The sequence below is a fragment of the Cydia amplana genome, chromosome 7 (assembly GCF_948474715.1).
Source record: "Cydia amplana chromosome 7, ilCydAmpl1.1, whole genome shotgun sequence".
Classification (NCBI taxonomy): Eukaryota; Metazoa; Arthropoda; class Insecta; order Lepidoptera; family Tortricidae; genus Cydia; species Cydia amplana.
This window is the reverse complement of record NC_086075.1, coordinates 10,386,035-10,410,606: the sequence shown is the minus strand read 5'-3', so window position 1 is coordinate 10,410,606 and position 24,572 is coordinate 10,386,035. Positions and strand designations below refer to the sequence as shown.

The 24,572-nt window shown below is 37.4% G+C and overlaps 2 protein-coding genes and 1 long non-coding RNA gene across 4 annotated transcripts in view; 2 read left to right on the top strand and 1 right to left on the bottom strand.

The window, feature by feature from the left end:
* The first annotated feature begins 2,540 nt into the window (after positions 1–2,540).
* On the top strand, positions 2,541–6,765 carry LOC134649854 (ras-related protein Rab-8A). Its single transcript, XM_063504691.1, has 5 exons — positions 2,541–2,810; positions 3,512–3,711; positions 4,727–4,819; positions 5,976–6,089; positions 6,630–6,765. The coding sequence occupies exons 1-5, from the start codon at positions 2,687–2,689 to the stop codon at positions 6,711–6,713; spliced, it is 615 nt and encodes a 204-aa protein (XP_063360761.1). The 5' UTR covers positions 2,541–2,686; the 3' UTR covers positions 6,714–6,765.
* Positions 6,766–11,414: 4,649 nt separating this feature from the next.
* On the bottom strand, positions 11,415–16,204 carry LOC134649853 (uncharacterized). Of its 2 annotated transcripts, XM_063504690.1 has the most exons (6): positions 16,001–16,203; positions 15,105–15,296; positions 13,971–14,109; positions 13,662–13,800; positions 12,355–12,743; positions 11,415–11,581 (listed from the first exon to the last, which is right to left on the bottom strand). In XM_063504690.1, exons 1-6 carry the CDS (start codon positions 16,136–16,138, stop codon positions 11,490–11,492), a joined length of 1,089 nt encoding a protein of 362 aa, XP_063360760.1. In that variant the 5' UTR covers positions 16,139–16,203; the 3' UTR covers positions 11,415–11,489. The 2 variants fall into 2 exon arrangements, with proteins under 2 accessions (XP_063360760.1, XP_063360759.1); XM_063504689.1 differs by lacking the exon at positions 11,415–11,581 and having other exon boundaries at positions 12,086–12,743; positions 16,001–16,204.
* A 4,074-nt stretch (positions 16,205–20,278) lies between these two features.
* Positions 20,279–24,572, top strand: part of LOC134649687 (uncharacterized) — an 88,684-nt gene continuing 84,390 nt past the window's right edge. Inside the window, exon 1 of the long non-coding RNA XR_010096988.1 lies at positions 20,279–20,337. This is a non-coding gene — a long non-coding RNA (uncharacterized LOC134649687). The remainder of the gene's footprint in view (positions 20,338–24,572) is intronic.

The window sequence follows — 24,572 nt, the reverse complement described above, 5'->3', positions numbered from 1 at the left end:
TATTGAGCTTACTGTGGGACTTAGTTTGTGTAATAATATCCTAGAATAGTTATTTATTTATATAATCTTTCTTTGATGGGGACATCCCGGGCATCATATATTTATAACTGACTTTGTTTCCTAGATTTAATATGACCGAAGTATGGTATAAATATACGTAAGTTAATGGGTGATAAGATTAAGCCATACATGTTTGTGTATAAATGTATGGATTAATTTTCACACCCTATTTAGTAGTAACGAGTGTAACGACTAACTAATAGGAATTTAGCTGTTACCTTTTGAGCCATATCGACTGAGGGCTATTATGATAGGTCAGGAGTCAGAATAAGGTAAGTATACTGGTAGTATTACTGTACTGTGGCCATGATAACAGATCTGCAGGCATTCATACAAAAACATAAGACATTTAAATACGACACGACGCGTGTGGAGATTCATCGACGAGATACCCGCTATCGTGCACTAAACGCTCACTGAACGTTATAAATGGAGCTCTTAATGGACAACCCGATGGCTTTTGTGGTAGGTACCTTTAATAGGGTTAACCGGGTAGGGTTGATTTCATCATTTTTATTTAGGCATATAATGTTCTTCACAACACCAGCTCATAAAAGGCTCTCTTTATCATTCAAAAACTGATGAGTGAGAACCATTATCCACAAGAGTATATTATTATTTTAATAAATACCTGTTTAAAAGACGACGCCGTGTTACTGCCCTTTCTCACGTAAATAAATAAACCGAAATAAGGCGGCGGCAGTAAATATTTTTATTTCCGTAATAAAACGGCAGACGGCTTCGGATAACATAATAAAATTGGCAATAACGCCTCCAGAGCCGAACATATCAGTAGTGTTGAGGCGCTCACTCGTGAGGCACCTCATTTGTACCACTCATTCTGTTAATTTGTCGCAGTACTTCGTACCGCAAAAATGTCTTACTTCACTCCTCTATTCATTTATTTCATTTTACTCATTTACTCGCGCGCATCACAAACACCTCTTGCCACACAAATCATTCACACACTTCAAATTTCAAAAAAAAACTCTTATCCGTTCAAATTCACTCGCAAGTCTCGCGACCCTCAAAACTCATACACTCCTCACAACTCGCAACCCCTCCCTGCTCCCTTACTCGCTCCCTGGATCGCGCGAGGCACTAGGTGCTCGCCTGCTCACCGACACTCAAAACTCAAATGTCTCAAATGAAGAAACGAGTAATAATCTACACTGTCAACTACCGAACTACAAACCTTATTGCAACGACAAAAGATCCACCGAGAAATGCGTTGAGTTTCTACCACTCACCGCCTCTCTGAGACATGAACCCCTCAAAAATCCTTTCAAAATGAAACAATGAATTAGAAATACCCTTCAATATCGCTTCGCGTCACCACCGAAAATACGTTAACAATTAAACACGAAAGACAACAAGCGTAAGCGCTGCAAGCTTTCATACATCTTAAAAAAATTGTCGCTATTGGAATTAATGGAATAGTTGACGCTGAAAATATGCTAGTACCTCACCTCATTTGAAGTAAGACATTGTAACACCTCATTTTAGAAAATGAGGTACTCATACAAACTCATTTTAAATTGATGTCCTACCCGTCACTACATATCAGCTATTTGTCTGTCTGATAGTTTGGTGGCCTTTCGGATGCTACACGTTAAATTAATGGGACGCTAAGCAAATAGGACGATATTTTTTATGCTAATTTTAGTCTGCATGAACCAGAATTTCAAATATGAATGTAATAAAATATACGTCAAAAGATGGGCTACGACTATAAAAGAGGACCAAATGTTAGTTGCGAATAGGAATATTAGGAATACTTATTCGTATTCTTTGCATTAAGTACTATTTAAAATGTAGCCTTAATTTGTGTTAATTTAGAATTAATCTGTTCCTACCTATGAACTTTATAGATTTAGTAAGATCTTATCTTATGTTTACTTAAAAAATATAGGTTAAATACCAACCTAAAACGGTAAATGAAATGAAATCGTTTATTTCAGGCAACTAGTGGCCCATACATAAATACCTATAACTAGCATACATATTATAAAAATATAACTAAACACTAAAAAACACATTATGATTGCGATGCATTACGCAACCCCGCAGTGTCAGGGAACCGGCCGCGGAACCGCCGAAACTTGACACCCTTCGGCCAAAACTCCTCCTTGGTGAAGGTCGCTAGATGTTCAGTCGGAACGGTCACCACAAACGAATTAAAATTCGCATTGTGTCGAGATTCCAACTTCGCGACCCTCAGGATGAATCCGGTTTCCGGTCGGAAAACATGGCCCGATTAGTCATTTCCAACAATGTTTCTATTTTAACTAGGTACTGAGTACACTGTACCACAATTAAAGTGTCAATACACCTTGAATTGGAACCCAATGGGTTCAGAAACACAGCTGTCAAGTCAAAATAGACGGCGTGCGCCCAAAATGCAACCTTATCGTGGTAGACGCTTATGCATGTAGTACCGTTGCGCTGACATAAAGCGGCGCTTGAGGATAGGGGTCAATTTGGCTTGGGGTCGCAAAATTGTAGTTACTTGTTGCGAGACGGGGATGTCGCCGCACATGCGCTCTTACCCTCATCGATTTTTCTAACTTTGACAGTTCGGCCGATGTTGTTGGTGAACGCTCGTGTAGTAGCAAAATAAACAGAAATGGCTTTAGACTTTTCAGCCACATATAAACTTCTAGTCTTAGGAGATTCTAATGTAGGCAAGACTTGTATTGTGCACAGATATTGCGACGAGAGATACTACGATATTTACATATCCACGATAGGTAAGTAAAATATTTACTTTTAGTTTTACGAGCCTTTGTCACAGGTGATGCTGTTTAGTGCTTTTGGAGCAACGGATGAGATTACGTTTTATACTGCGGAAAGAATGAGGACAAACCGTGTAGGAGTTAACCATGTGAAGTAAAATACGTAGCTATAGGCCTTTTGTATCGCCTTTGTTTGATAAATAATTCTTGGGTCCTACTCCATCTAATAGAATATTCTTGAATTTAAATAAGCATCAACTTGTTCCACATGGTATCTGCATTTCTAGCTGTTTCTCAGCAGTTATGTTTACATTCTTACTTTAGATCGATATAACTGCATTCTCCGTTGAGGTGTCTACTCTATTTTGGGATAGTTTTAGTAGGAGGCAAATATCCCCTCGGGCGGCAAAGCAATATTTAATTTTCTTTTTCAAGAGATGGAGATACATACATTTGATTTGATTTTACTGTTTTATTGGCGACTAGGTATTTTGAAAAGAGCTAGTCCTTAATGTCGCCTATTTTTTTAAGTTTTACCATAGCTATACTGCAGCAAATCATCGAATTTCGTGATGTTGCCTACACATTTTCGACGTCACAGGATCTTAAAAACCAAAGTATCGCTGTAGGTATCTACTTGTGACGATTTTAAATAAACTGCTTTCGACTTGAGACGTAAAATTGAATAATACCTAACGTTAATCTATGCATTTCAGGTATAGATTTCAAACAAAAGATAATAAATTTGGACGGGGTGCCCATAAAGCTTCAGATATGGGACACTGCCGGGCAGGAGAGATTCCGGACGTTGACCACCGCCTACTATCGGGGCGCCATGGGAATAATACTCATGTATGACGTCACCAATCTTGAATCATTTAACCATTTATCGTATTGGCTAAGGAATATTCAAGAGGTGAGATAATTTTAATTGTGATACTTGTAATACTTGTTGATTTGCCTTACATTGTAGCATAGTTACCTAACACGTTTATTTGTAAAAGTAGGTACCTGTACTGTTATATGTTTTATTTTACTAACTAATTCTCTTAGGAAATAAAATTAAAATCTGTCCAAACGATAGATGTGGAGGATTGTGGAGGTGCCACATAAGCGTCATATGCCTATGAAAATAGGACGTTTCATATCCACACTTTGTTGCTGCAAATTCAGTACAGTGTTAACTTTGATAAACTCTTAAAGTATTTAATAGCGGCGTGAGATATCTTACACTATTTTTAATGTAGCCGCAAGCCGAAAGGGTCGTTGCTCTACTAGGTTCACGTTAATTAACAAAATAGTGAACTAATATTTCTTCTTCTTCACGTGCCCTCTCCGTCCAGGAGGTCGGCGCCCATATGTCTATATGTCTCTCTATGTTCAGTCATGCGAATTAGTCTATCTATGCTCTTAACTTTTAACCAGTCTCTTATATTTTTAGTCCATGATGTGCGCCTTCTACCACGGCCACGTTTCCCTTCAATTTTTCCTTCAATTATTAATTTCAGTAGGTTGTATTTATTACCTAAAACTGAGGTGGCGAATGGTTAAATGTTACATCATCCCAATTCTTATGTATCGTTCCGAAAGCTGGACTCTGAAAAAGAAATTGGTCAACAAACTAACGGCTTTTGAAATGTGGATTTATCGAAGGATGCTCAAAATTAAATGGACAGATAGAATAACTAATGTCAGAGTATTGGAAATCATGAATAAAGGCTTAGAAGTAGTATCAACAATTAAGAAAAGGAAAGCAGCATATTTTGGACATATATATAGAAACAATAAATACAACCTACTGAACTAATATTTACACGGGCGATATTAAAATTGTAAAATACTCATTTTTTTTTTCTTTGACTCAATGTAATTGATATTGGCCATATGCTTAGTTACTTAATGTATTGATTAACTTAATTCAAACTTTACAGTACGCCTCGCCGGATGTTATAAAAGTGTTAGTTGGCAACAAATGCGACGTGCACGAAAACCATCGAGCAGTACCCAAAGAACGGGGTCAAAAGGTACATAATTATACCTAAATATTAGGTACTAGTATTTAAGAACATAAAGGTCTAGAAACCTAAGAGTACCTAGATTTATAAAGCTGACCTGTTGAAAAGTGAATTCCAAATAAGAGTGTCTTGTCTCCATCACTATCGCTATTATACAATTAGGTAATGAGTGGAAAAATGACACTGCAATGCATATATATTATGTACATATTTAAACAATGTGTCAATGTTAGAATGACACAGTTACAAAGGTTTCACTATTCTAGCGAGTACGTACTTCCCTTCTAGGGTTCATTTGCCCAATAATGCATTGGTGTTTCCAAATCTGACTCATATCGGCTTGGAGTATCAAACTAACAAAAAGTTAGGTGCCTGAAACCAGAGAGCGATAATGTACTGTTATTTATATAGTTGTTATTACCTAAATACCATTTTAGAATATCAAGAGTGATATCAAGGAAATAAGTATTGCGAATGCAGCGTGATATCTTGATTTAAGGTAGTTTAATTACTCCTACACTAACGCCTTAAAACATACCATAGCAGGTTTTACCGTGCTTCTTGTCCTTATAATTTTCACAGGCGTCGATATGTTTTGTTTATCTCTGCTAGTACGATGATATAAATGCTGTCTGTCTGTTAGCTCTTCACGTTTAAACTTGGTATAGAGATAGTTCCGAGTCCCGGGGAAGGACATAGAATAGTTTTTATCAATCATTATCATCATCCAACGCAGACAAACCCGCCGATAGTCAATTAAGAGTATTGCTATTAGTAGGCAATGCGTGATTTTTTTAACGAAAGTAGATATTTTAACTCATGTTAATGCTCAAACTATTTTGATATTAGGAATTTTGACAAAGCAGTTGCAGTTTGTCAGGCTACGTCATCACGTCTACCGAGGAAACGTGTAAGAAGTACCGTAAAAGTATAAAATAAATTTGCCCACTGCCTCACAGTTCAGTAAAGGCAAATTAACTTTAAAATAGTTATACAGATACATTACCGCTTTTGATTTAGGTAGTTTCGTTTGTTCTATATCAGGCTGATTTGCTATTTCCTTGTCTGTATTAAATAGGTACATAAAATAAATTACATTCCGAACTAATTGGTATACTTACCTTCTCTAGATCAGTGGAATCAACCGTCCTTTTATACATTTCAGATAGCAGACGATTTCGACATGCCGTTCTTCGAGGTCTCCTGTAAGAATGACATCAATATTGAAGAAGCGTTTCTGACTTTAGCAAGAAAAATTAGGGAATATAGAGACAACAAGGTAAATATATATAATAACTTTAACATACGTACCTACCTACTGACAATTATGAGGTTTACTTAGGTACTATTGGAAATAGCCCCCAAATGTTTAGTACACATTGAGTGCCGGAAACTCGTTTGGCAGGCGCTCTGTTCGTAGTCGTTTTCCTCCACAAAGCGGGAAAACGGTAGAATCGGCTACGCATGTAGCGCTACGAAAACGTTGGCAGTGAATGCGTTAATAGTTAATGTTGTTTTTAACTGCCTTTTATTTACATACATACCCAGATACCTACCGTTATTTATTTTAACATGTCTACTGATGTTGCATTTGCCGTGGGTAACCTACATATTTCACATAAGATGACATAAGGTATAAGTATAAACAAAATATCAACCTAACAGCGTTTAGCGTGAGGTCCCGGTACTTGGTGTTCTGTATAATCCCAGTCCCGGAACCGGGCATCGGTTCTCGCCATAGCTACAAATTCAGTCCCGGCTCCAGGGCTCACGTTATTAAGTAGAATGGTTTATATGGCTATCTATTTGTCTTTTTCAGGCGGATGCCTTCGAGCTGAAGGAAAGAGACAGTGTGATAAAGCCATCAGATTCCGAGACAGACGTATCAAAGTGTTCTTGTTAACCTAGTTTAAATATATATTTCTTTAAAAGAACTGCAAATTGCAGCGAGCAAGTTTAAGTACCTAATATCCTACGATATCCCAAGTGTACACTAATAAAAAGAAAATGATCAAAATATCATTATTTTAGTGAATCTAAGTAAAAACGGATCTCAATCTAGATCTTGCTCTGTTGCAATCACGTTCGAGTTATTAATGTATGCTTTAACTTAAATACAGACATTTTGTTAACTCCATTGGGCAAAGCAGAGGTGATAACACTGATAACAGTCTGTATTTAAGATGCCAATATTATTGTGCGACTTGACAAAGTCTATTGCGAAAGAAATTATACTATGTAGGAAAGGAAATTTAATTTTTTTTTGTTAGTACCTATCTAAAAAGGTAAACTTGAACTCGAAGTTCCCGAAATAATTACCTAGTGATCTAAAAATAATAAGGCAAGGGCGGACAGTGCAGGTGGTCAGAGCTGTGCGTAATAGCTACCACAGTAAGTAGGTGACCCACAGCAAGACCAGGGTTGCCAACATACTTGAGGTAAAATTACTTACCCGACTCACGTTACTCGTAAAATAATGGATAGGAAGAGATATCTTAAGTTAACTGGTGCGGAAATATGCTGGATGAGGGCGGCAGACATAGAGAATTGTTGCGATCGTTGGAAATCGCCTATCGTCCAACAGTTGACGTCAAAATAAGTTCAAATTCAGAGCCCCTAGAATAGGGATATAGAATCATAATTTACTTTCACAGTAAACTTATGGCAAGACTCGCAGTTATATTCTAATGACAATAGGTAAAGAGTTTAGTGTTCGCTTAGCGGTATTATCTTCTACTAGCTGTGCTGTCTTGCGTGTGACACCCTCGCATGCGTAATATGCACCGTCTAGTGTAGGATGACAGTATTATTCAATAAATATACTACCGTAAAACTGGAATGTCTATACATTACAAAGTTTTGCATGTGGTTTACATTGCTGTGGGTATAATTTTCTAAGGCAAAACTTATGTCATGATAACAGGTAAAGCTTTTTAATGTTCTTATATTAATTATATCGTACTTAAGTGTTATTTGGTTAGCAAGATGGCTCCTTGCGGTATAGATACGTACCTAGATACTTACACAATTTAGGTTCCGAAACAACCAGTACATAGGTACCTAGTGTACTTAGTTGCTAATATGACGAACTTAATAATGAAAAAAATATTTCCAAAATACATTTTATTTATAATATTGTTTCTAAGAGCTTTTATTACAATAGGTACTATAACTATCTACAATCATCAGCGGTGAAATTACATGCCTTAGAGAATCATACAAAGCTGCACACGTACCACTTACATACCTACTACTTAGGTACATACATCAAGAATGTGTTACAAGGGCGGAGTGGTCAAACCCGATAAGTCGAGTATATATGTGGCTTTCCATTAGAGAAGAATCCTGATACTTCCCGTGCAATAAGGACCTTTCTCTCAGAATTTCTGTTGGACCCTCAAATGGAAACGTCTTTATTGCACTTGACTTGAAGCATAAGGATAAGGACCCGTCTGTGATATGGAAACCACATATATTATAGAGTTTTGAAATAAGTACAGTCACTGAAGACAATATTACTGTAAAGTGTCATTCTATGGAACTTGCTATGTAAACAAAAGTCACTAGTAAATTGACATTCAGAGACAATTTCAATATGGCGGTTTGTTTACATAGAGATCTTTATTTTGCATCCAATGTAGATATTTATATTACATACGAGTAGACTACATAGTAACATATAGGCACATGGACCCTGGTAGGGTATATAGTTAGTTAGTTAGAATGACACTTTAGCCGTTACTTTTGAACGCGATATATACCTAATAGAGTGGCGGAAGTTTTGATGCTACGCTGAATATATTACGCGTGACGTAAAGTCTATTTTTTTATTCCGTAGACTAAAATGACATTTCATAGTATGAATGAACATCATGTGTCATTTCATACTATGATATGTCATTTTAGTCTACCGAATAAAAAAATAGACTTTAGAAGTTATCTCGACTTAACATGGGATTAGCTGACTCCTCGAGTTTATTCGGGACTTAAGACTAATGGCGACTGTTGTTTAAATATAAGAAAAATAAATATAAGTAGGGAGCAATTGCCAACCAAGAAATAAAAATGTAAGATGGCTTGTTGGTGTTTCATATTCGTAGTTATGTTGTCGCTTCACAGTATATTTTGTATAGTTGACTTTCATTAACTTCAACATGAATCTCATTAAAATACATGTATATTATTTTTACTTACTGATATTATTACTTCTAATGGCGATATAGGAATTACAGCTCAAAATAATATCATTTATCATGTGAAGTGTGGATTATAACCATATACTTAGTTGGTACCTATTCGAATATACAGTAAGCAAAAATATTAGCTTAGCACCCCTGCCTACAAATGAGTGCAGGGGTACCAAGCTAACTACTGTTTACCGCATATACGACATATTGCTTGGAGCGGCAGATAAATGATATATTTAGAATCAATAATATGTTTGTAATCCACACTATTGTGGTTTTTTAAACCATTAATTTGAAACTTTTTGATGTTGCCAATAGTACCTACATATTAAAGCTAGTGTTGCCATGTATTATATAGAAAATAACTTACTACTTGTCTTGCTCAGAATATAATTTATCTACATTTTACAGAGAGCGGGTACTGAAAGAGCATTAGGGCTTGGACAAGTGGTCCAGGGGGTCAAGAAAGCCTCCCTGGAAATACAAGCCTACACGAGGGTAAAAGGTAATGGCCATTTCCACCGTGGCCGTAATGTAAAATGAATATATGTATATAGAAAGTACGTAGCCCGCTCAATCTTATTACATGCACATAAATACGAATTTAATAATAAAATGGTTCTAATAATAATCTATTTATTATAAAATTTCATATTCATCAATGATCACAAGTTGCAATTAATGTAATTTCATTGGAGATATATTATTAAACTTTTTGTTGTTAAGAATATGCATAACGCTATATTAAACACATTAGTACTTATCTAGGGCGAAACACTGTGATTGGTAACCAAAATAAGCACCAATAAAATTAATTTTGGTGCCTAGCCAAAACGGGCTGGCCCCGCGGCTGCTGGACAGTCAGAAACACCTTGAAATTTGTTGTTAATAAGGCCTATTTATTTATTACATTTTACCTGGGAAGGGCTAAATTCCACAGACAAGACATCCTCTAGACTGAGTATAGTAACGATACCCCCTGCCACTATATACGATAGTTTTACTCCATCTTCGAGTCAAAGTGTCAGAATCCCGTGCCGTGATTGGTCCGTGTCTTTGAACGGACCAATCACAGCACGGGATTCGCTCACCTCGGCCCCCCGCACCCCCGTATTTTGGCAGCATCGGGTTCATGAAAATATTGCTCTAAACTCCGTCTAGAGGATTCCTAGTCTATGCTAAATTCTAAGCATCTATTTTTCTTTTTATATGAAATCCAGTGACATGTACATATGCCATACGATAAATAAACGGGGTTGGCCGGTCGAAGTATTTAGCAGATGGCGCCATCATAGCTTGCCCTGTCAATCCCTAGAATTGTGTCAAATTATTGTTTTTTAATGCCCTGGATGCCAGCCCTTGATGCGAAATCTCATAGAAAAAGGGGCAAGCAATGATGGCGCCATCTATGCAAACCTTTGACAGTTGCCAACCCCATTGGAACAGAGTTGAATTTATTAGATTCGTTCGTTTTCAAAACAAAAAAAAAATCAACCATAATATTTCCTTCACCATTGATTTGAACATCGGAGCGTCATGTGGACCCGCATCAAATAAACCGCCTTACGTATCTTTCTTGCTTATCGATATTTTATGAGGTAGGTACATTTTACTAACACATAGGTAAGTAGGTACTTAGTCAACGGGGTAAAGTCAGTATCTCCAATGAATTTCATTCATAATAACAATTTTACACTAGCACAACTAAATCATGAGTTTATACAGTTCTATAATATACCTAGTAAAGTTTTATTATAAACAGCAATTTGCCTTTTATTTACCCCGTACAAGAATGTGACAATGACAACTGCATACAACAGGTCCACAAAAAGTGCTGATGCAAGCAAAACCTACGCAAATTTTCATTGATTGTTGGTATAAGATGTGTTATGTATAAGACAAATATATGCTTCGAATAATATGACGTGGTGTTATACGGTACATTACGCGGTAACTCTGATGATGAAAATCTGACGATTGACAATTCATTGAATTGTATGTATGTATGTATGTCACTTTATTGCACATAAACAGGTTTACATAAAACGGACAAAAACAAAACAAAAATAAGAATGTTATGAACAAAGGCGAACTTATCCCTAATTGTCATTGTCAATGAATTGTCAATCGTCTCAATTAATCTGAATTGAATTCAGTTACCACTAAACATAAGGCGCCGTGTAGCGTCATCTACTTCACATTTTTTTGACGCGAAAAGTTTTTGGCCTTTGTATGGAGGGTGTTGGCCTGGCCGACTTGACCATAGGAAAAAGAATGCGCGTCAAAAAATGTTTTTTCAAGTACTTTTTCCTAATCAGAGCACGATAACGAATATGAGTATGCCACTACTTTTGTACATGACAAGAAAAAAAAACAAGATTATTAAGATACCCAACTGAATTACTTCTACAAAAATTAATAATTTAGCAATTGCTTCCGTTTCTTTCTCGGACTAAAGGAGTTGTTCTGAGGTTCTACCTTGGGTTCTAGCTTTACGTCGCTGGAAATACAGGGTGTGCTGTGGCTCTCGGACGGTGTAGTTGGTTCCTGCTTAATGTTGAGACTTTCCAAGTTTTCCCGATCGCTGAAAATTAATAATACAATACTGTAACTTATTGGCTTTAGAGAAAAACTGGATGCATAACATCCATGGATGCTACCTTGGTTTTATTCTTTGTGGGAACTTCAAATCTTGAAAATATAAAAACAAAGTTGTTACCTATTCAAAAACATTAAAATGAATGTCAAGCACAACAGCAGTGAGCCATTTGTGTGTGTTTTTAAGTTTATCATAATTCTTATTCCATAAAAGAAGGCATTATTAGCCTTTATAAATCTACATAACTGTTCTATGTTAGTTACTTGAGTACGAGCACGTAATCGTTAGTCTCTCGACATGATTAAAAAACTGTTTTTATTTAGGCAAAAAAAAAAACTATTATTTCCATACGAGTAGGATGCCTAGCTGAAATCATATAGTTACAGTATAAATATTTCCAAGATTGAAAACTTACTAGCCTAGAAGTCAAAGCTTATACACACACTAGCTGTTCTAAATATACCTACACATTATATGTTCAGTTGTTCACGCTCAATATTATCAGTCCTCGCTGTCCGAAAAATTCTCGCTATTAGAAAACTCATCACTGTCCATATCGGAAAAATCATCACTATCCGAAAGATACTCGGACAGCCAGTGATCTAGGTATTTGTACCCCGACACTTTTCCTAATATCGTACCGTGTAGATACACGTGTGGGACCATCGTTATCTTGCGACCACGTGGGCTCTGGAACACTAAGAGCTTACTCTTATTTACATTAAACCTAAACCCATTTTCCTTTGCATAATCCTCACATTTCTGTAGGAGTTTCATTATTGCACTAGGCCAAGGACCCAGCAAAACCAAATTGTCTTTGAAGCTGATATGGTTTATGATTTTTCCTTGTATGCAGCAGCCGACTTTGGCGCTGCTAAGATGCTCGAAGAGGCAGTAAAGGTACGGATTGAACAGCCGAGGTCGTGGTCTCGTGTTTAATTGGTTTTTGTAAAAATATTCGAACATTACAACGATCTCGTCCGGAACGACGGGCTCCGATCTCATTTTTTGCCAAAGTTTGTCGTAGGGTATTTGGTTGGAGTTTTTCTTAAAGTTAAGGAAACACGCATAGATTGGAGTCCGTCTATGGGTGTAATGGCGGACAGTTTCCTTCAGACACATTACTGCGTCTGCGCAGAGTCTAGACCTGAAACCAAACAGGTTCATGTTTAGTTTCAATTACCTCGTTCACTACAGTAGGTACCTACTCATAAAAAATCTAACTGCTCTAACTAAAATAATAACGTTCGTCCCGTTTATAGATACAGGATCTTATACATTTAATTTGAAATACCAACGTCGTTTCAGTTTGACAAAAACAACAACCAAATATCCAACGACAAGCTACATTGGGGACAAAAGTGATGTGTCACGTATGACACAGTATTAATCTACATAGAAGCTTGTTAACCGAACTGGTTGTTCGTCAAAATAAATATACAAAAATATTCTTAACAATAAGTAGCATTTAATGGAAATTATTTGTGTATTTTTATTTTAACCGTAGCTTCCACAGTGGCATTCAAACACGCTATATACCTACCTACGTTATACGACGTATAATTTCTGCTGAGTGCTGACACATGCATCACTCTAGCTAAACAGCGAGAACAGTCGCCTGCTATATAATATTGCACCCAAACCACGCAAAAGTATACCTATACCTAAACTCCACAAACAAAATGGTGTCAGATTGTTTGTGTGCTCTGTTATATTGTACCAGATTCTATTACATCTACATACATATATATAATCACCAGAGGAGAGGGTAGGCAGAGACCATGGATTTCCATTTGCTACGATCCTGACATACCGCTTTCGCTTCCGTTACTTTCATAACATTCCTCATACACGCTCGCCGGTTTAGGGTGCTCTTGACCTGGCCTTTCTTCAGGATTTCCGCGATCTGATCAGAGAAAGTCCGCCGAGGCTGGTGTGGTGCTGCCTTCTACTTCTCCCTTATACACTCTCTTTGACAACCTTCTTTCACTAATTCTTTCCATGTGTCCAAACCATCTCTCATACCTTTCTCAATAATAATGAAATATTAAATAAAATGACTTACATAGCTTCATTTCTATGAGTGGCTGCAGCAATTTTGTCTAATAATGTATTCGGAATGTTTAACAGGTCAGCACATTCCTTATCTACTTGATGCTGTCTCATATGCTCTTCATCATTGAATTGTTTGGTTTTTAAATATCCTGTAACATTTAAAGGCAATGTTAGTAATATTTCTCTTATAAAAATTACAAATTAACAACATAAATGAATTCAATTGGAATTGAAATCTATTTCTTTTGAGATAGGAGTCGCTCAAGTCAGTAAAAATTTAAATATTTTAAGAGTATCTCTGTTTCTTATTGGTACTTACTTAATGCTATCTCCTTTCCTTCACTTTTGTATTCTTCTATCTCATCATCTTTCTTTTTTAACAGATCTCTAAGCTCTTGCTGACTAGTTTTTAAATCTGCTACAGTTTTTAGTAGCTTATAAGTCACATTTTGAAAAAACTGAAAATGTATAATTTTTTTTGTTAAAGTTTAAGATTTTAGCATGCACCGTAACTTTCACATGGAAAATTTTCGGAAACTTCTCATGTCTCTGTATGGATATTGAAATTTTTCATTTACAAAATAAAAATATCTTTCATTTCCTGTTCCAAGAAACTTTTCAAGTTTTTAGAAAATTTCTGCATCTATCCTATCTGTATAATGTAGTTCAGCTTAACAAAGACTAAAACTTTAAATTAACAAACTTCACTTATTAGTTATTTGATAAAAATTGACTTCAGTCAGTTTTAAGTACAACTGGATACACTAGATGACTAGACTAACCATTTTAAATTTATATAAACACAAGCTTCTGCTGACCTGCAACTTTGTCTGTGAGGATTGTGAGGAATGATGATGACTGGTAAAAACTATCCTATGTCCTGTCCCGGGCCTCAAACTATCTCCATACGAAATTTAATTTACATTGGTTCAGCGGAAGAGGTAAAAGACAGACAGAGTTGCCTTCGCATTTATAATATTAGTAGCGATTCTAATGATTTCCTTAGTTCCAAATAGATAACCTCAGGGAGCAAGCCTCACACGTTTAAAATAGCCTCATGCAACTGTAGGTATAGTGGGCCAAGAAAGTGGTCTACCAGTTTTGACAAAAGTTTCTGCGAGATCTAACGATTGCTAATGCTACGGCTTACGTAGGCGGACAACGCGCGAACGCGGCGCGGCGCGGCGAGGATGAAACAAACCGTTGATACGTATAGGTATGTCCTACTCGTACGTGAGCGATTTAGACGCGAAGCGGCGCGGCGGCCGCGCGGCGTTCGCGCGTTGTTCGCCTACCTAAGACGTAGCATAAGGTTGACTTTTCTAACGGAGTTTAAAGTAAATCGACCTTGTTGTCTCATGACGTTCAAACGAACCTCAATTGTAGAGTGGTAGACCACTTTCTTGGCCCACTGTACCTACCTAATACTATAGTTTTAAGTTCATTCACTTACCATTTCTTTTGATCCTTCTGAAAGTTTCAGTTTCAACTGCAAAGGGTATTCAAATAACTTGGTCATTGAGATCTCTAAAGTAGAAACACTTTTTTTTACTTCAAACTTCCTTAGGTTAGTCGGTTGTTTTAGGAGTTTAGCACCTTTCTGAAGTAACTCCTCTGGTTCCACTTCGAGACCAAAATTGCTGTCCTGGAAACAGGAAGAACCTTGATTTAATAAAATCAAATTGTAAGGCGTCATGGTAGGCCTCGTCGGAGATGGTGGGACAAGCTTGACTTTTTTGACGGAGACTGGTGGGAGACTTCCGAGGATAGGGATACGTGGAAGAATAAGAGGGAGGCCTTTGCCCAGCAGTGGGACAATATGGGCTCATAATAATAATAACACTTTTTGAAATCGTCATTAAATAATATAATGTCAATGTGGCGAAGACCATCTATCAGGTAAAGGCCTTGTGTCTCCAAGCCCTTTTGTCGCTTCTGATTCTTGCGTTTGTATACTAGATGTACCGTCTGCTACATACTAAACACACTATTTTATTGAGGTGTGCAATAAAGAGTATTTGTATTGTATTGTATACTCCACTTACATAAGGTTGTTAGAGCAGGAGCATAAATAAGCCCTTCCTTTCTGACTGCGTCTGAGCAAAGTATGTATACAAAAACAAGAGTTCTTGCCCTGTGACGGTCTTCACATTGACTTTAAGCTCGATTTTTGTTCAAAAATAAATCCATATGAAACACAGCAAAGGCTTATTCAGAACCGGAAACCATAGTCATTCAAACACAAAACAGAAATGTTTCAAAGTACTTATAGCTACGGTCTACCAGGAAATCCATATGCCAGTGGTTTATTTGGTAATCTGTCTATGTAAAAAACTGGTATTAGCTTACCTTTAAACACTCCAAAAAGTCATTTTTCTTGAAGTAAACAAACCATATAGAAATGTAATCCGTAACGTAAACTTCATAGCTTTTTACTTCTCTGGCTAATAGCAGATATGGCGGGTCCTCTTGTATGTTATACCACATTGTTTTATGATAATATATTATTAGTCTAAAAATTTTATCTTATTTGTTTATTTATGGAAAAATTAAATTGAAATCAGCAGTGTGGTGTGGTGAATCAATTTAATGTCATTGTCATTGTCACTAATGACAGGACAGACAGATGACAGCTTGACAGCTGACAGTTGTGATAGGTCATAGATCTAGTATTAATAGATGAGCTATACGCGTGCGCCGTGAGATGGCTGTGAGGGACAGAACCAAGACAGAACATACGCAATGCAACAAAATGATTGGTCGAGTTATTTGTTGCCCACCATAAAACATACCAAATTTACGGGGGTAATGAAAAAGGTGAGCCTCTGACAAGGATAAACAATAAGAGCGCTTTCTCTGTTACTCCTACTGAAAGTTGTATATGTGCATCTCGTTCGGTCATGTGGCCCCTCCCCCATTTCATCTCTATATTATTGTACATCTATGTGATTCTAGGTGCACAGCGGCAGAGACAAACTTAAAGCCCCCGCACACTCGCGGTCATGTTTTCGCGAAGCGATTCGTGCACGAGTGTGGAGGGGGCTTGACGGAAAAATGCAGAGACAACGTAAAGGGCTCTATAAATGTGGCAATTTGCCTCAAATTCCTGTGTCTCACGGCGTGTCTTTCAAGCGGAAGTCTCGTTCTAACACATAGGGTTAGAAAGAGACTTCCGCTTGTAAATTGTAACTTGTAGCCTTATAAAATAGGACACTGTTGTCGGGGCCACACTAACGGCATGCTAACGGGAAACGCCGTTGATTATCGCGATAATTGACACTTTCCATACGGCCACACTGGGATTATCTCGATAATCAACGATAGATATTCCTTGGTAGATATTCCACGAATCCGCACGAAGCGCTTTGCTTCCTCTTTCCTTATACGCACTGCCAAGGAATGGAATTCCTTGCCGGCGTCTATATTTCCGAGCTCATATAACCCGGCAACCTTCAAATCAAGGGTGAACAGGCACCTTCTGGGCAGACTCGCTCCATCGTAGGCCACGTCTTCGCCTCGGCTAGTCTGTGGCCATGAGTAAACCCATTTTTAATAAAAAAAAAAAACAACGGCGTTTCCCGGCGATTCCCGGTGTGGCGTTAGGGGAAATAAAACAAGCGCGCAAATCTTAAAGCACATAAAAAAAAATCCTGGTATTAGATATGCCAAATCCAAAGAACGATAAACCACGGACTACAGATTTATCCGTTCGTGCGTCCGTCTGTCTGTCCGTATGACACGCGAAAAGAAAAAGAAAAAGGCGCGAAATTCAAATTTTCTAATCTATGGGACGATAACCCTTCGCGCCTACATTTAAAAAAATTGCCGCTCTGATCTACTGACGAAAAGGGCTTGACAGACTTTAGTTAAAAAGTTGTAATAAAAAAAATAGGGCACAGGTCAGCATATCACATTATAAATACGACTGACAAGTTTCCCTGCTACCTTTGGCAAGCCGGAGGGGTAGCCTTTTGCCCATTTTGGCGCCCCTTGCCCGGCGCTCGGGGCATTTGCCGCCTCTGCCCATCCTCTGCCCCCCGTAGTTGCGCCACTGTTCACATAACCATAGAAAAATATAGTAAGACAAGAGTGCTCACTCCATACATCAGTTATCGTACCAAAAAGACTATTCATTATAAGACTATTTATTATAGTCTTTTTGGTACCAAAACTGATGTAAAGTCCGTCAACCAAATCTTGTCAGTAGTAAAAGGCGGCAAATTTGAAAAATCGCGGGTTAGCAACACTGTGTTCGAATAATTCCAAAATGCGTGTCATCTGTGTTTTATCTGTGGAATGTGGATCGTGAACGACAGCCGTCACCTTATTTGTTTTCATTTGGTTTTCATTCTGAATCGTTTCTGTTTCAAGAGATATTTCTGCTGTCACCATTAAATACCAATACATTAAATAAGAATAAGCAAAGCTAAGGGACCTACAATGTACAATCATGCTCGTTGAAGGTAAACATTACTAAAAATTGAGGTTATGACAAGTACATACTGGAAGAACTCTTTCGAACTTTTAAGATTATGTTCAGTTTTTTGTTTTAGGGTTAAAAGGCATAAATAAAATTAAAACGTATGCCTAAATCTATCCAACAAGACCATAATATGTGTCCTGGAAACCGTCCATAGGCCCACATGTCTAATATTTTCAGCAATCAGTTGTGACTATTTGCAAAGATGCAATAGAATACTACAGAGTATTATGCTTGGTTGAAGTGACCCGGTAACATTGGTAACTTCATTATATTTTTTCAATTTATAACCTGAATTATAGTGTAAGCTAAAGTGACCCTTATCTTATTTAACTTTAAATTAAATAAACGCCCAAATATCAGTTGTTTTATTTTTAATATGTAATCCTATTGTACAATATAATATATACCAATCAAAAAATTACACAGGTATGTCATATTCATCGAGAATAGTACACTAATTTACATTAACTAGTGGCATATTATATTGTAAATAACAAATATATGCACTATCTAATTATCTGCATTTTGATATGATTTTATTTTAGTAAACTTAGAAGACATAGATAGGGAACAAAGAGAATATAAGCACTACGAAAGGGAGTTGTTTTTGATATCTTCAAATTTGTTCATCATTTTGATTAACATTGTTTTAACATCGCTTTTAAATTGTCTGTCCGTTTCAAATTTTTTCAATAAACCGCGAGTGACAATTTGAATTGACGTACGCAGGGCGCGCTCAGCGGAAAAAAAAATCTTTTGGTTCGATGTACATTGCTTCTTTTCTTAGCGCAATACTGCTCTTTGAGTGTTGCCCTACTTTAGTTTGCTTTACATTGCTACTGACAAGATTTGGTTGACGGACTATATGATCATGTATGGAATGTGTATGGAGTGAGCAATCATGTATTTTTTTCTCTATGACATAACCCAGTTTTTAGCAAAGTTTTGTACGTCGAATGTAGGAATGGCACCCTGAGCAGCCGTCTAATACAATTAAAATATACCGGCAAGGACTTGCAAGTAATTCCACCTTTTGAAGTTAATCACTTACGGCGCCCCCCGGAGACTTTAATACGTAAACACAATCGCTATCAGATCCGTATTGTATTTATAGGATTTTTTCACTTTAGATTTCGCTTGGTTGATTGTAAACTAAGGCGGTTTTTGTTCAGAAATTATCACGGTTCTTTAGAAAATTAATAATAGTTATTGATATTATTTTTGAACTTAGTACCTACTTAAAGGTTAAGGACGTTGAAGTTACCAATCGCCTTATCGCCTTAATATTGTTTTTTATTTTTTACAAATGTATACTTTTCAGATTTTTCCTAAGTACGTTTAGGTATTATACTTATGGATTTAAATAAGTACCTAGCTATTGATTTCGCTATACAAAGAAAATAAAATAAAATATGTATAATAGTATTATCATACAGAACGGACACGCACCGCGCCGCCCCGACTCGGAATACCTCGCCCGCGACAGGCCGCGACATGAATGTGCGCGTAAGTCGCTCTACTAAGAGCATGTCAGGATTCCGTCAGAAACTCAATGACGCGTGTACAGACGTGCCGCGCACACATATAAACGCAAATCATTTTTGATGTATGGCGTGTCCGCCCTGTGGTATTAGTTACCTACAATATTTTTTAAATATAATAATGATTTATAGAACGAACTTGTAAGTAATGTAAGTGTATATATTTCAAAACATTCCCAGACGCGTTTATAAAACGTAAAAGCGATAGCGTTTCAGCTCACTTGATACTGTAGGTAATCCGCCTCGGGAAGTAAAGCAGCTTTATTTAAATCAACTTAAATACAAACAAAAGGCCCTAATCTAACGCGTAATAATTAAGATAAGCAACGTTCCTGGCAGATTTACAGTTAATAATGTATAATGTAGGACTCACCCAAGTAATTTGTCTGCGTGTCAGGGAACAGTTTTTACAAGCGTTTACCTCAATTATGGTAGCATAGCATGTAGAGTCTGTTCGGAAAGAGAAAAGTCGTGAAATGTATTGGGCCCCATACATTCCACAACTCTTCTCTTTCCGCACAGACTCTAGTATGGCGATGCTGAGGGGCTACCGCGAAAACCGTTTTTCGCAAATTGCGGGGATCTTTCTCTTTTACTCCAATGAAGACGTAATTAGAGTGACAGAGAAAAATGCCCGCAATTTGCTAACTTCGATTTTCGCGGTTATAGCCCTGGTTTGTAGCTTTTTGTCCACGAAGAATTACTTCAGTCTAAGATGTTTAATAAGAAGGAAATAAAAGTTTCACGCCGTACAGTTCATTGATACTCCCAAATTTGAGGCCGCGGGTGGGTTTAGTAAATGTTAGTAGGAACAGTTAACCGGGGTGAATAGGGACAAAACTTAAAATGAGATTTACATGGCCATTTCTTAAAAAATACCCACACAAATTCACTTGAAAACAATAGTAGACTATACAATTTCTAACGTAATAACGTTTCTGGTTTCAGTGTTACGTTTTCTTGTCATATCCATCATTGTATTTTTGTTTTAAAATGAACGATTAAGTAAGTGATAATTTCTGCGTATTAATTTACCTAAGTCTTTATTCAAAGTCTTGCGTAAATAGATAAGAAGCGTCCCCTCTCCGGCTTAATAAACTCGTTGACTGTTATATTCTAAAGGCTAAAGACACCGAGAGATCTTGCCGAGTCTTAATAATAATATGTTAACTTACTGTTACTTACTACTTAGGCTCTTCTCCTAATTTTAGGGCAATTGTCAAAGAAGTTGTTACCTACTTATATTAAAGGCGTAGTCTGTTAGAGAGGTGCGTTAAGAGGGCACGTAAATCCAGGGAATTAGAAAGGAATAAATATGGCGCGGTGCGAAAGTTGTGACGGAAGTTTTGACGTTTTTCCTCAATAATTCTGAAAGTACCTATACTTCTGATTAAAATTTTGCAAGTCAAATCCCTCGGCTATTCTAATGGTATGAAGGCGTAACGGTATAAAATTGAAAACAAGTGAAAATAAGTGCTTTGAAACAAAGTTTTCTACGAAGCACTAATTAGACATGTTTTCGTGTTTTTTTTTTCTTGCGAGCCAACTTTAACCTTTTAGGCCCACTTAGACCATCTCATTAACCCGGGGTTAAACGGTTAAAGCGTTAACCTAATCTCCATTTTTACTGTTAACCATGGTAACTCCAGGTTTAACCGGTTAACCCCGCGTTAGTGGAATGGTGCAAGTGGGTCTTAGAGTCTGTGCGGAAAGAGAAGAGTCGTAGAATGTATTGGATCCCATGCATTTCACGATCACGAGTCTTCTGCCCTAGTAGCACGGTCGCATTTTAATCGTTTATCACCGTGCCTGTCACGTTCTAACAAGTATGTAAGTGCGAAAGTGACGGGCATAGTGATAGTCGATAAAAATGGAACCGTGCTGAGCCCGCTGTTTCCATACAGACTCTACGCTTTTTACTTGAGAGTCTGCCGTCGAAATATAGTCTAGCTTCCGTGTGAATTCTTTCAATGCATTTGTCCTCTTCATTAAAATGTGTGAAAATTCAAAATAAAAACTGAAATTATGCGGGAGGTACTAGGGGTAGTAATTTAATTTAGACGACACTCGCATATATGGTTGAAAGAAGCATGCATTAAATACGAATAAAAATTAGAGAAGGAACGGTCTTTTCTATGCGCACGTAGTCCCGCTACCTTAGAATATAATTATATAAATATTTTTATTTTTACGTTACATATTACACTAGCGACTAGCGAGTTAACAAATCCTACATAGAGTGACTATATCTATTTAAAAAAAACCGCATCATAATACGTTGCGTAGTTTTAAAGATCTAAGCATACATAGGGACAGACAGACAGCGGGAAGCGACTTTGTTTTATACTATGTACGATGGGGAGCGGGGGGCTTGTTGTAACAGTTTTTGGAAAAAGGCTTGTATTGTCTAAAATATGTATGTTACAACCTTACAACTTACCCCATGTTTGGGGCTAGTTGTAACAGGCTCGGGGCAAGTAGTAACAATTAAAAGAATGGCAACATTGGCAACATCTATAAGAAAAAATTAAGTTTATATTGGTTCACAGTCTTGTATTATTCATTGTGGTTCCATCTTATGACGAATAGGTATAATCTTTGGCTGTAAATAATCAACAGGATACAACAGGATAATAATCAACAGGAAAGTACGACATGTCACAAGTCGAAATTTTTGGCTGCTTTTCGTATGCTGACTCTTTTTTCTAAAACTTCATTTGCTGGCGACTCATATACATCCTGAGTCTTTAATCCTCTCTCAGATTTTTTCTTGTAGTCTATCATTCTAAAAAAATACAATACAATAACTTAGCATATTTTTATGGGCAATGATAGAGAGTAAAGTAGAATAAAAAAGGGCACAAAAGGCCGCAAGTAATTTACTATACGACGAGTCATAATAATATTATATATACAAATACATGCGCAATTATTAGAGAGCAAAAAAAATACACGCACACTAATATGTTACAACGTGCCCCAGCTTTTTGTTGCTACTTGCCCCATGGGCCCATTATAATATATAATATAATATAATAATATAATATATTGTTTATTTCAAGTTTTAAACTCATACAGTACAATACAATAAATTACAACACTACAAAATAATATAAAATTTAAAATACAATGAAGCAGAAGTTATAAATGTCCCTTGTCAGATTTTTATACCTACATATTATTTGCCGTTTTCGTCCAGGTGCACGGCTGTCCAGTGCTTTAGGATCTTATTGCTCGGGTTGACTGTAAACAGCGCCAGAATATCATTTTGCTGCGAGTTTTGCCATACGTTTGTCCAGACTGAAGCTATGCGGGACCGCATGATTCCATAAAAATCAGGTACTCCCGCATCAGCAAACATGGCCTTAGCACTGCAGTAGCGAGGTAGTTTCATGAGTATTCTGAACGCATCGTTATACTGAACCCGGAGCGCGTTATATGAACGTTTGGTGTAGTTACACCATAGTGAGCATGTATAAAAGCACTGACAGAATGCCCTAAATAGTGTAATTTTTACGTCAGTGGTGCACTTGGAGAATCTTCGCGACAGCATGTTACAACGGACCGCAAGTGCGCGGCGCTCTCGCTCCATGTCCATGTCGTCGCGAAGGTTCTCCGTTAGATAATGGCCTAAGTACTTGAAAGATGCTACGACCCGAACCGGCGAACCATTCAAATAAACTGGCGGAACTACCTCCGGACCCTTGCCGTATCTGAATACGAGCATTTCTATTTTTAAAATATTATATTTTAGATAATGCTGTTTCGAGAATGTTTCGCAGATAGTAAGCAATTTTTGGATACCCTGGCTTGAGGGGCTGAGAAGCACCATATCATCGGCATAGCTCAGGTTGTTAACGCATATATTAGCAACATGGCAACCCGTCCTGGTACCTCCCAGCTCCTCAATCAGACCATTGACGTAGAGGCAAAATAGGTCCGGAGAAGTTATGCCCCCTTGACGTACACCACACTCTAACCTATAATCGTTAGAGAGTGTGTCGCCCCATTTCACGTTGTTTGTTTGGTTTTCGTACCAATACCTAAGGACATTCACCGTGTCTACCGGCACGTTTGATCCCAATAGCTTAGTCCACAGTATTTCGTAGTTTACTAGGTCGAAGGCACGGCTCAAATCTAGAAAACATGCATACACAGATGTATGTCTACTGATGTAATAGTTAACTACCGTTTTGAGACTAAGTATCGCGGACTCGGTCGATAGCCCGGCACGAAAACCAAACTGCGCGTCATTCAACCTTATGTTTTTCGTCAGTTCGGGCTGCAACAACCTCTCAAACACTTTACCAATTATTGTGCCTAGGGATATTGGCCTATAGTTTTTTAGGTCAGACAGATCACCGCCTTTATTTTTGACTATAGGGACAACTATAGTTTTCATTAATGCTTCAGGCAGGTAGCTAAACTGGATACACCGATTAAATAAAATAGCCAGTACTCTCGGCATCTCATCGCTCGCATATAATAAATGCTCCACGCTCAACCCGTCATGTCCCGGAGACCTGCCGCTCTTCATACGTTTCACAACATCCGCTACGTCCTTTGGAGTAATCTGACTCATCGCGGTTGGAGCAGCATTCCCCACTCCGACAATTAAAAAAAAAAAAAAAAAAAAAAAAAAAAAAAAAAAAAAAAAAAAAAAAAAAAGGAGTGATCCCCGGACAGGGCGGGGGGGAGCGGGCGCATTGTTGACGTCGGCTGGCGGGTCTACTTTAAAATGACGCGCAAACTGGTTGGCTATGTCTTTAGGGTCATTGATGTTATTTATAATTAAAGGTAATTTTGATTTATAATCTAAAGCTTTAGTATTTTTCCAAAATTTTGAAAAATTGTTACATTTTCTATTTAAAGCTAAAATATTCATTTTAATTGACTC